Source organism: Nicotiana tabacum, chromosome 7 (genome assembly GCF_000715075.1).
Source record: "Nicotiana tabacum cultivar K326 chromosome 7, ASM71507v2, whole genome shotgun sequence".
NCBI lineage: Eukaryota > Viridiplantae > Streptophyta > Magnoliopsida > Solanales > Solanaceae > Nicotiana > Nicotiana tabacum.
Genome location: NC_134086.1, coordinates 51,183,251 through 51,202,855, shown reverse-complemented (window position 1 = coordinate 51,202,855; position 19,605 = coordinate 51,183,251). Strand labels below are relative to the sequence as shown.

At 37.7% G+C, this 19,605-nt stretch overlaps 1 protein-coding gene across 1 annotated transcript; it reads right to left on the bottom strand.

Annotated features, from left to right (window-relative positions):
- Nucleotides 1-5,525: 5,525 nt before the first annotated feature.
- On the bottom strand, nt 5,526-5,912 carry LOC142162085 (uncharacterized). The gene has a single exon (XM_075218392.1). The coding sequence runs from the start codon at nt 5,910-5,912 to the stop codon at nt 5,526-5,528; it is 387 nt and encodes a 128-aa protein (XP_075074493.1).
- Between the last annotated feature and the right edge of the window lie 13,693 nt (nt 5,913-19,605).

The window sequence follows — 19,605 nt, the reverse complement described above, 5'->3', positions numbered from 1 at the left end:
TTAATTTCATTTCTAAGAACACTATTTATCTTTCCCTCATTTTCTCAAGAACACTATTCATTCCATGAACTAGGGTTTATGAAATCAATTATCCGACCATAATAACTTAAAATAAATATAAGAATTACTCTCACCGACTCATAAGAAATGAGCTTGAAGCATTAGTATTACCTTCTTGAAGCTTTTCCTTAAAAATCCAATGTTTGGGAAATTTGGTGTTCTTGAACATCTTGGAAGATTTCTAGGGATTTCAAAGACTGAATGATGTTAATACTAGTGCTTAAAATATCCAAAAAACTCACCTTTTAATCTTAAGTAGCCCAAGGCCGAATCCACCATGAAAGAACCAATCCCTAGCTCAAGAAAACCCCCAAAAATGGCTGCTACCCATGACTACCTTATATAGGCATAGGTGCTTCAGCGAGTTGTATCTTGCGTTGTGCAGGTTATACCTCGTATTACAAGTTTTCCCCGTTGGACACCTTTTACTAAAACATCCATAACTCCTTGTAGAAATATCCAAATGGCGAACGATTTGAAGCGTTATAAACTAGACTCGAAGATCATTCATTTGATAGGTTGTCCATCATATATATATAGGCATGCTTATCCAAAGTTAGGTTTTGTGTGTACTCATTTGGATCTTTAACTTTGATATATATAACTTGACTTAGACTTAGGGCTCTCCTTAGAACCCACATCACTTATAATATGACTCGTACACTTATTATCATACGAACCTGCTGGAACCTTCAAATCCCGATTCCGAGGTCGTTTACTCAAAAATCCAACCTTAGTCAATTCTTCCAACTTAAAGCTTCCGAAATGAGAATTTGAAGAACAATATTGCAGAGAAAGAGAGAGAGAAAATTCTTATTGAATTTTGGGATTATTTACAATGGGGTAAGACCCCTCTATTTATAGGGGAAAAATGACTTAGCCATAAAGTAAAACTCTCTAGAAGATAGACATTCACTCTAAATAGAATTCTATTCATAACACTCCCCCCTTGAATGTCTACTCAATAAGTAATGTGCCTCATTAAAACCTTAACTAAAATAAAACCCAATGGGAAAAAATTCTAGAAAAGGAAAAAGAGTACACATGTTTAATAATACGCCCTTTTGGTTGCCTCGTTAAAACTCTTACAAGGAAAATATAGTGGGACAAAACCTTGTAAGGAAAAAAGAGTGCAACACGCATTAACTCCCCCTGATGAGAGCATCAATTCACATCCTTGAGCCTTCGCATCCCAATCTTGTGCACTAGCTTCTTGAAGGTTGACGCCGGTAGAGATTTTGTCAACAAATTAGCCATATTATCACTTGAATGAATCTGTTGCACATCGATATCACCATTCTTTTGAAGATCATGAGTAAAAAATAACTTTGGTCCTATCTCCTTTTATGAATTCTCCCTTCAATTGAGCTATGCATGTTGCATTGTCTTCATACAAAATTGTGGGTAGTTTGTCACACTTCAAACCACATTTGTCTCGAATAAGATGTATTATAGACCTCAGCCACACACACACTCGACTTGCTTTATGAATAGAAATTATCTCAGCATGATTAGATGAAGTAGCCACGATTGATTTCTTAGTTGATCGCCAAGATATGGTAGTGCCTCCACAGGTAAACACATAACCTATTTGAGATCGAGCCTTGTGGGGGTCAGATAAATACCCAGCATCAGCATAACCAATAAGATCGGGACTGCAATTATTGCCATAAAATAATCCCATATCGGTAGTTCCTTTTAGATACCCAATATGTGTTTGATTCCATTCCAATGTCTCCTTGTAGGAGCAGAGCTATATCTTGCTAAGACATTAACTGAAAAAGTTATGTCAGGCCTTGTAGTTTTAGCAAGATACATTAGTGCACCAATTGCACTAAGATATGGTACTTCAGGACTAAGTAGCTCTTCATTCTCTTTTTGAGGTCGGAATGGATCCTTATTCACATCAAGTGATCGAACAGCCATCGGAGTACTTAATGGAAGTGCTTCATCCATGTAAAACCGTTTCAATACCTTTTCTATGTAGGCAGATTGATGAACAAAAATTCCATTTGCCAAATGTTCAATTTGCATACCAAGACATAATTTTTTTCTTTCCGAGATCTTTCATCTCGAATTCCTTCTTTAAATAATCAATTGCCTTTCGGAGTTCTATAGGAGTTCCAATAATGTTTATGTCATCAACATATATGGTAAGTACAACAAATTCCGATGTTGTTTTCTTTATAAAAATACATGGACAAATGGCATCATTCATATAACATTCCTTTAATAAATACTTACTAAGACGATTATACTACATTCGTCCTGATTGCTTTAGACCATATAAAGATCTTTGCAATTTGATTGAAAACATTTCCCGGGACTTTGAATTATGTGCATTAGGCATTTTAAATCCCTTTGAAATGTTCATATATATCTCATTATCAAGTGAGTCATAAAGGTAGGCGGTAACCACATCCATTAAATGCATGTCAAGCTTTTCATGGATAGCAAAACTAATGAGATAACGGAATGTTATAGCATCCATAAAAGGTGAATATGTCTCTTCATAATTGACACTAGGCCTTTGTGAAAATCCTTGTGCAACAAGGCGTGTCTTATATCTTTGTACCTTATTTTTCTCATTCCTCTTGCGTACAAAGAACCATTTATAGCCAACAGGTTTAACACCATTAGGTGTTTTGACTACAGGCCCAAAAACTTCACGTTTTGCAAGTGAATTCAACTCTGATTGGATTGCTTCTTGCCATTTTGGCCAATCACATCTTTGTCGATATTCTCCAATAGATTGAGGTTCAAGATCCTCACTATCTTGCATAATGCTAGATGCAATATTATATGCAAAGACATAATCCACCATTATATCCACTCGATTCAAATTTGTCTCAATATCGATTTGATTTATTGATAGTTCCTTATTTTCTTGAGTCTCGGGCTCAGTGGATTCGTCATGAATCTCAGAATTTATTAAATCGTTGATTTCTTCATGAGATTCTTTCATAGTGTCATTTTGATCATTTGTTTTCCTTTTTCTAGGATTTCGATCTTTGGAACCTAATGGTCCGCCATGTTTTAGGCGTGTTTTTGACTCATTAGCTATGATACTAGAAGATTGTCCAACAGGGACATCAATACGGATTGGAACATTCTCTGCAGGGATATGTGATTTTGTTATCCTTTTGAAATCTGTAAATGCGTTTGGCATTTGATTTGCTATTCTCTGCAAATGGATAATCTTTTGTACCTCTTTTTCACAAATAGAGGCACGTGGATCAAGATGAGATAATGATGGATTTTTTCATAAAATTTCCCGTTTGGTTTCACCAACTTCTCCCCCTAATTTTGGAAAAAGTGTCTCATCGAATCAACAGTCTGCAAATCGTGCAGTAAACAAATCCACCGTCAATGTTTCGAGATAACGAATAATGGAGGGCGATTCAAACCCAACATATATTCCTAACTATCTTTGGGGACCCATTTTGGTGCGATATGGTGGTGCTACATGCACATATATTGCGCATCCAAAAATTCTTAAATGGGATATATTAGGTTCATGACCCAAAACTAATCACAAGGGGAAATATTTATAATAATTTGTCGGTCTGAGACGAACTAGCATTGCTGCATGCAAAATGGTGTGACCCCAAATAGAAATGGGCAACCTTGTTTTCATGAGTAACGGTCTTGTTATCAATTACAGACGTTTAATTAAAGACTCTGCAAGGCCATTTTGAATGTGAACATGAGCTACAGGATGTTCCACTTTTATCCCAATTGATAAGCAATAATCATTAAATGCTTGGGATGAAAACTCAGCAGCATTATCAAGTCTAATAGACTTAATTGGATTATCGGGAAATTGTGCCCGTAATCGAATTATTTGTGCCATTAATTTTGCAAACGCGAGGTTGCGAGATGACAATAGGCACACATGAGACTATCTAGAAGATGCCTCTATTAAGACCATAAAATATCTAAACGACTCACTAGGTGGGTGAATAGGTCAATAAATGTCCCCTTGTATACGTTCTAAAAACGCAGGGGACTCAATCTCAACCTTTGTTGGTGATGGTCTTATAATTAACTTGTCTTGATAACAAGAAGTGCAAGAAAATTCATTATTTAAAAGAATCTTAAAATTCTTTAATGGATGCCTATTTGAGTTTTCTATAATTCGTCTCATCATAATTGATCCAGGGTGTCCCAATCGATCATGCCAAAGTACAAAAGTATTGGAATCAGTAACTTTTTGGTTTACAATAGAATGTGACTCAATTGCACTAATTCTTGTTCAATTTATGCCACAAGATAAAGATGAGAACTTCTCAATAACCCTCTTTTGGCCAAAGACATTCTTGGTAATGATGAGATATTCAAGATTATTCTCATCTATTGTCTCAATATGATATCCATTTTGGCGGATATCTTTAAAACTCAATAAGTTCCTCTTGGACTTGGAGGAGAACATTGCATTCTCTATGATAAGTATTGTTCCTTTAGGCAGAGTTATAGTAGCTCTTCCAGAGCCTTCAATTAAATTACTACTACCAAAAATTGTAGTAACAACTGCCTTACACATACTTAAATGAGAGAAATATTTCTTCTCTTTGAATATTGTATGTGTTGTACATGAATCAACTAAACAAATATTTTTACAATTGAACTTTGATCCAAGTTTGCTTTGTGAAGTATCTATATTTGCTTCCCATGGTTTGACATACAAAAGAAATATACAAATAAACATTAGTATATTCTTGTCTATTAAATAAATTCGTGAACTTATTCTAGCATTTAACAAAAAAAAATTGAATGAATTGATATGCTAAAACAATACCTATTGATTTATTATCATTGACGTTGGTTACTGTTTATGGATAAAACGAACTCTAATATTAGTTCTGTCTCTATCTGTAGATAACTGTGAAAATGTAATACGCTCGTAAAGAAAGGTAGATGTTCTTTCTTTTAATACAGGAGCTAACGTAAAAAGAAAAACTCAAGAAAATACCGAACGAAATTAACATGCAACCTTTTGCAATTCAAAGCTCATTCTAAAGTTTTAGGGGAAAACAATTTTATCGTTATGTATATTTTGTTACATAGATATATTATATATGTAAAAGTATAGTATATCATAATTTCTGAAAACTACCATACTCTCTTTAGTTGTTTCCGACAACAAAGAATACTAGAATTATATTTAATCAAAAAGAACAAAGACTATTTAATAAAACAAATAATATTAATTGATACTAATCACTGCTACTCATGTAAAGAACTATGATTACATGATGTTTATTAACTAACTCCTACGAATTGACAAAAATAAAATTTAAACTACTCAATCATCTTTAACCACGGATCCATCACCGATCAAGTGGTCTATTTTTCCATCAGGGTGCTCAAAGAAGTCTGCCACATCCAAGTGGGTGATGTCAAATTCATTGTTATAGACAAAATTAGTTTCAGGGCCTTTATTATTTAGAGATGCTTGATAAAGCTCAACCAAATGTCTTGGTACACAGACAAATATTTTTCCAATGCCCTTTTCCACCACAACAATAACATTCAGTTTCTGAACCATTTGCCTTTGGCTTCTCATCTTTCCCTTTCCACTTTTGGTGGTTATTTTTCTTTGGGGGGTGATTAACACCAGAAAAATTTCTTCCTTGTCTACGGCCACGACCACGAATAGGGTCACGGCCTTTTCCACGCTTAGCATAATGGGAATACACCTCATCCACTTCAGGCAATGGCGTATACCCAGTGGATCGATTTTCGTTATTTCTCATGAGCAAGTCATTGTTTCGCTCAGCCACAAAGAGAAGAGAAATCAGCTCAGAGTACTTTTTGAAATCTTTCACTCTGTACTGCTGTTGCATGTCCATATTGGAGGCATGAAACATTGTAAATATTTTTTCAAGCATATCATAATCAGTGATAGTATCTCCACAGAGTTTCAATTTAGAAGTAATTCTAAACATCACAGAATTATATTCAGAAACAGACTTAAAGTCTTAGAGCTTCAGATGAGCCTAATCATATCTTATTTGTGGAAGAGTGACCAACTTTAAGTTGTCATATCTTTCCTTTAAGTCATTCCACAAAACAAGCGGATCTTTTGACTGTGAGATATTCTATTTTCAACTCTTCATCAAGGTGATGGAGCAAGAAAATCAAGGTCTTAGCACAGTCTTGGGTGGATGCTTTAGTTTTGTCTTTAATGGCGTCTCCAAGACCCATTGCATCTAAATGGATTTCAGCATCCAACACCCATGTCATATAGTTCTTGCCCAAAATTTCATGGGCAACGAACTTTCTTTTCATAATGTCAGTCATAATTAAAAAGAGGAGAAAAGTTATACCTTAATCTTCTCAAAGAGCTTCTTGAGATGGAAGAGTCTCATGTTGATAACGTGTGATGAAAATAATAAAAGTAGAAGAACAATATTGCAGAGAAAGAGAGAGAAAATTCTTATTGAATTTTGAAATGATTTACAATGGGGTAAGACCCCTCTATTTATGAAGGGAAAATGACTTAGCCATAAAGTAAAACTCTCTACAAGATAGACATTCACTCTAAATAGAATTCTATATATATATATGCATGTTCGTCCAAAGTTAGGCTTTGTGTGTACTCATTTGGAACTTTTGTCTATCATGTAATTTCCAACTTGACTTACATTTAAGGCTCTCCTTAGACCCCACATCACTTATAATATGACTCATACACTTATTATCATATGAACTTGTTGAAACCTTCAAATCCCAATTCCGAGGTCGTTTACTCAAAAATCCAACCTTAGTTAATTCTTCCAACTTAAAGCTTCCGAAATGAGAATTTTCTTTCCAAATCAACTCCGAACTTCCAAAAATTCAATTCTGACCACGCGTACAAGTCGTAATACCTAAAGTGAAGCTGCTCATGGCCACAAACTGCCGGATGACGCGCTAGAGCTCAAAACGACCGATCGGGTCATTATATTTTCTCCCACTTAAATATACGTTCGTCCTCGAACGTGCTAAGAACTGCTCTGGAGTTGTCCGAAATCACTGGTTAACACCTCGTGCACCCACCCGTGCTATCACAACTCAGTTGATCATATTTGCTCGAACAAATCTGGAGATTCTCCCTTTTTACTTAGCCAAATAAGCCTTAGAGCAAAATTCCAACACCCGGAATTCTCTACTAGGCCTGTTTCCAGCATACGAACACCATATCAATAACCAAACGATGTACCAAAACATGATTGCATGCCTTTGCTGAATTAAAACCATACACCGCATAATTCACATGACCATAATGACAGCCTCTGATAATAATAGCCGACATTTCTCGAATTTGATGCTCACACACACCTCATGACTTATATATGTTTTGTTCCAACTCTTGCAATACTGCCACGACGGAAAAGATGTGTAGAAATTCATGACCAACTGCTGAGTCAATAATTCATTGTGTTCCTTCTCTTGACAAGAACCATTGCCTCATTATGAACCAAATAACTATATTTGCTATTTAATATACTTCATATAAATTCGATCGTCCTAGGTTTCATAATCTCGTCTCACCCAGTATAAGCTGCCCAAGCCATAAGACACCTAAGACACTGCCAAAAATCTCATATAATGTCGCAATGTGCCAACAAGCTACAAACTCGAATATGATACATAAGGAAACAAACTCTGGAAAGGACTACTCAACCCGCATAACTAATTAGACAACGGAAAAGGTGTAATAAGCCTTCCTCAGAATATGGGAAACAAAACACACAAGAATAGACATGGGAAACTATTAACTAACATCACACTGTTGCGGCATGCAACCCGATCCAACCATGATACCCGTGGCTGCGTGCCACCCGATCCACACATAATAATCTATGAAGGACTTACTTACCGAGCTAAAATGCTCATACTTGTGAATTACTCGAATCTTAACCACAAGCACGCGGAGTGCATAATAAAAATTTTGGGGAGACAGATAGCGTCATACACTACAAAGCTCAAGCACGACTAAGGTGAAATAAATGATCTGCATCTCGAGCGCCATCTTGATCACGTAACACCATCGCTACGTAGAACTTCAACACACATGAATTTATCATGTTGTTTCACAACTCAAACGGCACAATATGGTATTACATGAAATAGCCAACGGTGAAATAACATCCAACGTCCGAATACTCCTCCATAAGGAGCGCTACACCGAAGTGAACATATCCGGCCTGATATAGAGCCTACATTCATATTCCAGATCCATCCACGAACCTCAAGCCGATTCTTATCGTACCGTACTAGGCCAATAACCTTCTGAGGATCCACAATAACCCTTCTTCCCATAATACACAAGAACAGTCATCGATTCGGAACAAACTTCCACATTCCACAACCAAATGAACCAGGCACCCTTCAGGCATAAATTCTCACATGAACGATAGCACCACAATCCCCATACTTGGTTTCAGTCCCTCACTCAATCAAGTGACTACATGTCACACTTATACAATCTTCCCATAGGACATGCTCTCACGACCTTCCGCACCAGATAACAAGTCTGCACATCCATACCACCGGTCGTACAAATGTTGTAAAGCAAATGAAAAATCCGAAATTAGTACTCAAAGCCTCTTACACAAGACACCGATCTTCGGTGACTCTAAAGACAATACCAACTTACTCTAACCATCTGAATACTTTCCCGCTCATCTGAGCTCTTGACATTCTTGTCAACACCAAACTGCATCTTTGATCCTCAACTTTTGAATCCCATGTCGTTCACTGTACTTAATCATGCCAATGCGCAAGAGTACAAGAATTTCATCTTAAATACTGGACTACTGATTGAGTAAATACTTCATCATATAGAAACCTTTTACTTAACTCATTTCAAGAGAACCATTGCAACACGTGACTGAATTCTCATACCCGTAGAAAATACCAACCTCAAGTAGTGGTTTAAACCACCATAGCTCTTCCAAGATCCATCTGCACATAATAGGCCATAATACTCAAAAGCCTCCAAATAAAATCAATTACGGTAGTCGTCAAGCCTCGCACACACCACCACAATTCACATGTATAACTTAACACCCTGAAGGAACTAATCACTACCACCATTATGCCAATTCAACTATTGCTAATTGGTATACTCATTCTGATACTTCCTCTATGAGTCCGAAGTTATTTTCTTCCATTTTCTCCAATGCTACATTGCAGACCGAAGTTAACATAAAACATTCCAAGCCCATTTTTCATAACCCTCTTCAACAAGCTAGATTCTCAACCATACTATGGACTCAAAATCCTTAGGCACCACACTTTACCCTTTGAATCCACTAGGACCGTGGCTGAGAGTCGCTCACTCTGACTTGGTCCTAAATATAATCGACTCCAAGGCTCTGCTAGTACCTGAACACTCTCTCAAAGAAGCACCCGGCTAAATAACTTTTATTGCAGATCACCTCTACACGAAGCATAGATCCTGAGTCTTCCCAAAGCCTGGACATAAATTGATAAGGCCAACTATAGTATCTTCAACCCCATTGCTCAAATCACCACTGATGTTCTCTTTACTTAGTCGTAATAACCCATCAATACACCGATAACCAGAAACCTCACAAATAGACAACCATGCAATCTAATCATAGGTGATGGGACTCTCCCACTTAGCACGAAGCCACCACTGCATAACTCTGAAACCCACCAAGGTTCATCCTTCCTCTCTAACGTGACCCGCACTATCGACCCGCCAAATTCCTTGAAACCTTCCAACGGTGCTACACCGAGCACAATTACTACAAAATTAGTAACCCATCTTGAGCCCGTGCTCATTCACCAGCTGAATAGTCCGTTCACTTCCCATTTGACATCTACTAAAAGGTGCGACTGTATCTTCAAATCCAAAGTCATGTTGTATCCTTCTTCATATCAAGCAACTCCTTTTTGTTGTATCAAATCTCCCGCCTTATAATAGCCAATGTTTCAAATTAAGTTTGTAGACCTAGTCACCGACCACCATAAATCCCAAATCACTCTAAAATTTCCTCAAGGCGTGTAGTCATCCTACCATAAAATCCACGTGTTATTCTGTCCCAAAGGCAAATTAAAGAAAACCATAACACCGGCGAACTTAACATATTCAACAGGGACAATGACACCACATCACAGATGAAAATTCCACCGCGCTCAAAAATACCAAGTCTCGTTACTCCATTAAACCAAACTTGAACATTTATAGCCCGATTGCCTCTCCTCCGCTGGGAAATAAAATTTTGAATCTCTTAATCTTGCATTGAGTAAACATCCTTCCAAGTTATTCACTACTTCAACGCATAGACAAACACTCTACCAGATGTTTTAGACTTCAATACCACACAAGAGGGGGGTGATTTGTGTAGTACCCAATTTTTGTTTAACTTGAGTATAGAAGGACCTGGTTCTTCTATGTGTTCCAACTACTACTGTTGCGGAATAATAAGTACAGAAAATAAAGAACACGAAGATGTTTACGTGGAAAACACCTGGCTTAAAAGGTGATAAAAACTACGACCTACCTTCTAGTAGGATTTTTCCAAACTATTCACTAAAATCACTGAGCCAAAAACTGCATTTACAAAAACTCTTTTGTAAACCTAGGATTAACTCTAATCCTGTTGTGGCACACAACCTCAACTATTGCGACAACTTCAAGTTAACTCTAACTTGAAAACTCTAAGTACCTAATACAATTGCTTCTATAAAAGCTGAAAGGTACAATGTAAAATCACCTAATACAATTAAACTAGAATAAAAGATAAACACTTGGAACTGGTTCTTCTATCTGGTTCAACTAATTGCTTGCAAAATTGCCTTGCTATTTTGCTCTTAATTCATGTTTAACTTTTGCTTATGTGCATTACCTATAAAAGAGAACAACACTGATATTTAAGGGGTTAGTAATTAGAGATTGACTAGGATATAAATGCTACTTTTCCATGGTGGAAGAGTTCTAGTTGATCTCATACTCTAACTCTATCCTTTTCCTAAACTGTGTTCTCTTTGTGTAAAAAATCTTTCTCCTTATCCAATATGCAACCTTTTCGATCATGATCAGGAGATATTACTTCTGATAAGTTAGATTTATCTCCTTCACATACATCTCACATGTTTGTGTTCATCACGACTGTGCTTCACAGGATGGACCTGGTCCATGTCTGAGTTCTTTTGTCAGTCTTCAAAACTTCACATTTACTTGGGCCAACAAATTCTCCCTTTTGATGATGACAAACTCTGTGTTTTTCACTCACTTAGGGCCCTGTAAGAACTCAGCTTATTCATCATACAAAGTTTAGAAAAATTTACTTATCATCAAGGACCAGGTTATTTAGGTTTTAAACATCACATATTCAGAATATGTAAAGCACAATATCTCTTCCCCCTTTTGGCATCATCGAAAATTTGCATAAACAAAGTGTGAGTCCCAGATTTTAATAAGTACTCATGGCCACTGGGCAACTGCAAGTGTAATCATAGATTAATCATTAGTGATCAGGCAAACATATTTAAACTATCAAGGAAATAGTAACAGTCAACAAGAGAAAAAATAGTAGATATCATTGATAGACGATATATTTCTACCACAATCCACAAACAGAAAACAAAAATATTCAAAACATGAGCAAAAAGAAAGAGAAATCCCTAATCTGGGTCACTGATGGTACTAGACAGGTTCAGGAGATAAAGGCTAGAATACCTAATGCTTGGGGAAGCTAGACGGTTGGTTTTGGGCATGGAGAAGATGTAGAATATTGTGAAGAATCTCATCATTCTTATCCTTTCCCTTGGTAAGCTCAGTTCTGAGAGCATCCCTCTCGGTTTCAACCTCTACTAAGCGAACCTTCAGCCTAGCTATCTCAGCATCCTTGGCCTCCCTTTCCTGAACTAAAGCCCTGACTTCACTATTGATAGGTGTCTTCTTAGATGAACCAGGTTCATTTGGGATGGCATTGACCAGATAGTCACAAGCAATCAGAGTATTAATTCCGAAGTAATCCTTGCTTGTGGCCATTTCCCATTTCTTTAGAGGCACCTTGCATCGATCCAGAACAGTAGTCAGAATAAATACATGGGGGTGGCATGGGCCTTGGAGCCAGTGATAACCCTATCCAGTAGCTTGATGATGAATGCAGGCCAGTTGATTTGCCTTCCACTTTCAAGGCACTCCATCAGAACTAAGTCCATATAGTTAGCAATATGCCTTCTTTCCTGCCTAGGCAGTAGGCACTTGTTGACAAACTCAAAGAGGACTTTGTGTTGTGGCTTCATTTCACTCTTGTATATAAACTTGGCCTCATTCACTTTTTGAACATCACAGAATCGCCTAGTAATTTCAAAGGCAGGAGGAAGGGAATCCAGACTTGGTCTTTGCCTAGTGTAGTCATCATATCCCTCAGCAGGGATGTCAAGAATCTCTCCCAGCTTCTCTGCATCAAAGGTCACTTGAACTCCTTTTACTTGGCTAGTGACTCTGCCATCTTTGACCTCAGCATTTTCCATGAATTCAATGATCTCATTTCTGGCTAGCCTTCCATCCATTTGAAGGACCATGTCCTTCCATCCCTGAATAGCAAGGGCATCAACCAAACGGACCATTCATGGTTCCACTAAGTCTTTCAGCAATCTTCCCTTCAAAAATTTTCTTTTGCCAAATTTGGCCAGCTTTTCTTGTTCACCATAAGACTCACTTTTTTCTTCACCACTCCATTCTTCATCTTCAAAAACTCTAACTTGTTTGCTTTTCACTGAAGACCTTGTCCTCTTGGCCAATGAAGGTTCAGTAGCCTTAGACACAGATGAAGACTTCTTGGAAGAAGTCTTGGTCTTTTTGGGCTTGGGGGTCTGAACCTCCATTGTCGTATGGTCCTCCTGATGGACCTGTTACATCTCCTCAACATCAACAGCTTCAGAGGACTCTACAACCTTACCTTTTCCTTTATCCATCCTCTTTTTCTTGTATTCAGCCAAAGCCTTTTGTAGTTCACTCTGTTTCACCCTACGTTTTGTGGCTCTTCCCTTTGGAAAGGGAATTTCAGTAGTTGTTGGGGAGGAAGCCTTTCATTTCTTGGAAGATTTTGCAGAACTGGGGGCTTTTGGTGTTGAAGTTCTCCTTTTCTTTGGATCATAACTGGCACCTACTTTCTTCATAAGGTTTGCTAGGGTCTCCTCAATAGATGAACCATGTTCATCTGCCTATGAACTTAGATTAATCAACCCTTCAGCAGCCTCCCCTGAACCACTTCCCCCTAACTTCTTGCCACTTTCTTCCATAGTTGCATGTTCAACCCCACAGATAGCTGGTACTATCAATTTAGAAGTGGGTGAAGAACTAGCCACTCCTTTTCCTTTTCCCCTCACATCAACACATACACCCTCTCTCTCTCTCTATTTTACTTTTTCATTTTTCTTTTTACCTCCTCTTCTTCGCAATTCAGTCAGTTCCACATTTCCAACAGACCCAACCAAAATAAACCTATTTTTTAAATTTTAGTCAAAGCAGAACTACCTTAAAAGGGGAGTTTTGAGCCTTCTCAGAGTCAGAAGACCAAGTTCATTCCCCCTCACTAGCAGATTTGAACGAATCGTCTGAGTTCTTAGAATCTTGGGCTTGGCTTGACTTTAATTTTTTGTTCAATTTCTTTGAAAGAGCACCAGTTGCCACCGTTTTTCGAGCAAGCATTTTTACTCGCCTTCTTCTAGGTTGAGTGGTTGTGCTGGGCGGAGGTGGTGTGGAAGAACCAGAAGGGGAGGGTGGTGGAGGAGTGCCTGGATTATCTTGAGGGTTCGACATTGTAACTGACTTCTTGAGAGAATTTGTGAGTTAGGCTTTTGGAAGAGAGAACCATTGAGAGTGAAATAGATTTTTGAAGGTTTGGAATAGTGAGGGTGGCAGAAGGTGATGATGGGTATTTAAAGAAAGAGACCTATTTAATGGCTAACGGTAGCTTTTAGCAGTCAATTAGAGGTCTAATCAACCTGAAATTGCAGGTTGAATGAACGGTTAAGCTTCCCTAGATTTTAGGCATTTATGTGGTGAGAACTCTAGTAGAGACGGAACATAGTTCAAACAATAAACGGATAGGATTTCCTGATGTGTTTGAACATAGGTAGGACTCTGCTCATGATTTAAATATTTATATTTCTAATTGTGCAGAGTATAGAAAACATATCTCGTTTTTCAAATGACCAATACTGATGAACCAGGTTCTTCATTTAGAATTCTCTTGATCATGCCTCAAATTACCATAATAGAGAAAATTTTGTTAGAGATCAGTGAGTCATATCAACACATCTCACAGGAGTATACTATTTACAGTATAAAACTGAGTAAAAATTAATCTAGGTATTTACACAAGTTCCAGATTTCCTAGCCAAAAAAAATTCATTCATTTATTTCAATTTTTTTTATTGTGCATTCTGAGCTGGTCTCGTTAGGTGATCTTAATCATCCCTAATTCTAATATATTCCTTTCAAAGCTTTCTCTACTCAGTGATTTAGTAAAGATGTTAGCAATTTGTTTATCAGTACCACAAAATTCTATGGTAATCAATCCTTTCTCATAGTTGTACCTTAAGAAGTGATGTCTAACATCTATGTGCTTAGTTCTCTTATGATGAACTGGGTTCTTTGTCATACTTATAGCACTAGTGTTATCACAAAAGATTGGGATGTAACCAACTTCAATGCCAAAATCTATCAGCTGCTATTTGATCCACAGTAGTTGAGCACAACAAGAGGCAACATCAACATATTCAGCCTCAGCAGTGGATAAGGCGACTAAATTCTACTTTTTAGTAGCACATGATACCAGACATGAACCAAGAAAATAAGCCATACCAGAGGTGTTTTTCCTATCCACAAGGAAACCTGCATAGTCAGCATCAGCATATCCCACTAGATTAAAGTTACTACCTTTAGGGTACCAAAGGCAAAGATCAGTAGTGCCTTTCAAATATCTCAGTATCCTCTTGACAGCAGTCAAGTGAGATTCCTTATGATTTGCTTGAAAATGAGCACAAAGCTCTACACTGAAAACTATGTCAGGTCTGCTCGCAGTAAGATTCAAAAGTAAACCAATCATACCCCTATACAACTTCTGATCAACAGATGAACCAGGTTCATCTATGTCTAATTTAGTAGTTGTTGCAATGGGTGTGTCTATTTCTTTTGATTCATCCATTTTAAACTTCTTAATCAACTCTTTTGCATATTTCTGTTGATGGATCATGGTTCCATTTGGGTTTTGTTTGATCTGTAAGCCTAAGAAAAAGTTAGGCTCACCTATCATATCATTTCAAACTCACTCCCCATTAATTAGGAAAAGTTCTTACTCGGTTTATCAGTGGTTGCCCCAAAAATTATGTCATCAACATATATTTGTACTACAAGATGATCCTTACCTTATTCCCTCAGGAATAGAGTATTGTCAATTTTACCTCTCTTGTAAGCATGTTCAAGCAGGAATTTGGACATTCGTTCATACCATGCTCTAGGAGCCTGCTTGAGTCCATAGATAGCTTTGTCTAATTTGTACACATGTTTCGGACACTCCTTGCTCTCAAATCCTGGAGGTTGTTTGACAAACACTTCTTCTTTTAGGTAGCCATTTAGGAAGGCACTTTTGACATCCATCTAATGAAGAGTAAATTCCATGTGTGCTGCAAAGGCTATGAGGAGTATTATTTCCTCCAGTCTTGCAACTGGAGCAAAAGTCTCATCATAATCTATGCCATCCTCTTGGCTATAACCTTGGACCACTAGCCTGACCTTGTTCCTTGTAACTGTTCCATCTTCATCAAGATTGTTTCTAAAGACCCATTTAGTATCAATTACTGATTTGTCCTTGGGTCTTGGAACTAGATGCCAAACTTGACTTCTCTCAAACTGATTGAGTTAATATTGCATTGCATTTACCCAATCTGCATCCTACAAAGCCTCAGCAACATTTTTAGGTTCAATAAGAGATAAGAAAGCATCAAAAGCACACAAATTCTTTTATTGTGATCTAGTTTTAACTCCAGATATTGGATTAGTAATTATGTTCTCAATGGGATGAGAACTTTGATACTTGTAAGGTTTCACAATTAACTGGTTTTTGTTTGATGTTTCTCCCATGTTCTGTGCTGAGGAATAGGCTCATGGACAGGTTCCATTACGGGATTGGTTTCAGTTCTTCTTTGTTCAGTTCCACTGTCAGGTTGCCCTGGATGGAAGAACCTGTTCCATCACCTGTTCCTTCTTTTAGTTCATCTTCAGCTTGAGCTATGACTTTACTCAATTCTTTTACCAGCCCAATAGCTTCATCTTCATGTTCCTGTCTCTCAGAAAGAATGTTAGTTTCATCAAAAACTACATGTAAACTTTCTTCTACACACAAAATTCTTTTGTTGTGCACTTTATAAGCTTTGCTATGTGAAGAAGATCCCAAGAATACTCCCTCATCACTTCTGGGATCAAACTTACCTAGGGAGTCCTTTCCATTATTGTGCACAAAGCGCTTGAATCAAAATGCCTTAAGATGGGATATATTTGGTTTTCTCCCTTTAAGTAACTCATAGGGAGTCTTCTCTACAAGAGGTCTAGTCATGCATCTATTAATGATGTAACATACAGTATTTACAGCCTCTGCCCAGAACGTATGGGGCAGTTTACTGGAAAGAAGCATAGTCCTAGCCATATCTTCAAGAGTCCTATTCTTTCTTTCAACTACTCCATTTTGTTGAGGAGTCCTAGGGGCAGAAAAATTATTATCTATACCATGCTCATCACAAAATTTATCAAACTTAGCATTTTCAACTTTAGTTCTATGATCATACCTAATTGATGCAAGTTGATTACCTAGTTGTTTCTCAGTTTTTCTAACAAAGGCAGTAAACATGTAAAATGTTTCATCCTTAGATGTTAAATACCCAAGTAAACCTAGAGTAATCATCAACAAGTACCATCACATATTTCTTACCACCTCTGCTCAATATTCTCATTGGATCACAGAGATCCATATGAACCAGTTCCATCGTCTTGGTTGTGCTTACCATTTTCTTGTTTTTAAAAGATGATCTTACCTGCTTCCCCCTTGCGCATGACTCACAAACTTTGTCTTCCTTAAACTTGATGTTAGGTAACCCTATCTCCAGGTCCTTGGAGACTAATTTGTTGAGTTGATTCAGACTTGCATGACCAAATCTTTTGTGCCACAAGAGGGGATTATTGTCCAACACACTCAAGCAAGTGAGTTCATTTTCTGAAAGAGTGGAAAAATCTACAATGTAAATATTGTTAACTCTTTTTCCCTGCAAAACAATCTTGTCAGTGGTAAGATTAATGACAAAACATTTGGTAGAGGTGAATGCTACCAGGTTACCTCTGTCACACAGTTGTGATACACTGATTAGGCTATATTTCAAGTTATCTATCAAGTAGACATTCTCAATGGAATGCAAGTCTGTCTTACCTATCTTTCCAACCCCAATGATCTCACCTTTCTTCTCATTTCAAAAGGAGACATTATTACCTCCTTTTAGGTCTTCAAGTGAAAGGAACTAGTTCTTACTTCCAGTCATATGCTTTGAGAAGCCACTATCCATGTACCATATTTGGCTACTTCCCTTCACTTGGACATGTAAAACGAAATCAGGGGTTAGTCTTAGGAACTCAAACTAGTGTGGGTACCTTTCTATAGGCAAAAGGGTGAATTAAATTCCTTTTGGCCCATCTAGGCAGCCTATTTTTGTCTTGAACAAAGGTTTTGTTCTTTTGACTGATCTTTTCTTTTGCATTACATTCACTTTTGTAATGACCAGTCTTGTCACAGTGTGTGAAGATTTTATTTTCAGGAAGTGTGATGTATTTGCTTTTGGGATCCCACTTAGGTGCTGGGGTCCCACAGCCAAGTCCTCTCTTGGTGATCTGTTCTGCTCTTGTAGCCAAGATAGTACATCAGAGGACTTATTCCCTTTGCAAGTTCAATTTAGTACATGCTTCACCTTGCCTAGATCTTCTTTTAGGACTCTTATCTGCTCATCTTTCTTGTACAACACATCCTTCATTTTTCCCAGATTTTCTTCTAAGGAGAGATGTGTGTGATGAGCTTTCTTCTTACCTGTTCCTAATTTCAATTTTAAATTTCCAAACCTAAGTTCTAAGACACTGGTGTCAAGTTCAAGAACCTGGTTCTTCAACTCAGCATTTTTATTATCACTTTCACTAGCCCTAAATTCCAGATTTTTGCACTTGGCTTTTAGGATCACACATTCCCTAGACAACTGTTCTTTCTCATTGTTTATGACCGCAGACTCATCAATGAAATCTAGCAATAATTCAGATAGCCTTTCTTTATAAAAAAATTTAATCTTGTCTTTGAGATGAATAACAATTACCTCTTATTCATCGTCTGATTCTCCAATGGCCATAAGTGCTTGTTCATCTCCAGCTTCATCTTCTGAATCCTCATCTGAGGTTTCTCCCCAAGCAACAGCCATAGACTTTGTTGATCCTTTATTCCTTTTGGGTTGAACCTGTTCCTTTTTCCTATATCTTCGTTCAGCCCTTTCCTTCTTCCATTCAATTTCCCACTAGGGACAATTCTTGATCATGTGGTCAGTCTTACCACATTTGTAATAGCCCTCGTTGGTCTATTTTTCAGGAACCCTTGGTTTGTTGAAGGTTGCACCTCTTGAAGAACCCTTTCCTCTCATTAGGTACTTCTTGAAATCCCTTGTGATCATAGCCATTTCATCATCCTCTAAGTCTGCACCTTCAGCTAGTCTAAGAGTCAGGCTTCTTTCCTTCTTGGGTGCATCCATCTTCATGGTTTGCCTTCTCAGTTCATAGGCAGTGAGATTTCTAATCAACTCATCCAACTTGAGAGTAGCAATGTTCTTTGATTCCTGAATAGCCGTGATTTTGCTTTCCCAGGCTACTAGCAAGACCCTTGTCAAGATTTTCTCAACCTTGTCTTCTTCAAGGATAATTCTTCCAATTGACTTAAGTTCATTTGTTAGTATTGTGAACCTTGTGTACATCTCTTGGATGGTTTCTCCTTCCTTCATGGTGAAATTCTCATATTGAGAATATAGAAGTGTTCCTCTTGATCTCTTTACTTGAGGAGTTACTTCATGGGCCACTTGTAGAGTGTCCCATATCTCCTTAGCAGTGGTACAACTTTGAATCTTATTGTACTCGTCTGGACCTAGTCCACACACAAGCCATTTCTTGGCCTTGGTATTCTTTTCCCATTTCTTCAAATCTACAGCAGTACAGTAGCTCTTGTCTTTGGCACGTCCACTCCTTCAGCATTCTTCTTTCTAGTAGCCAAGGGACCATCAGTAACTATATCCCAGAGTTCATAGTCTTCTCCTATGATGTGGTCTCTCATCCCGTTCTTCCATTAGGAATAGTACTGGCCATTAAAGAGTGGAGTCCTAGTAGTGGATTGCCCTTCCCAATTTCTAGGTGGTGCACTCATCTTGATCTATTCCTAAGGTGTTAGCCTCTTTAAGGATAACCCGCTCTGATACCAATTGATGTTTTAGACTTCAATACCA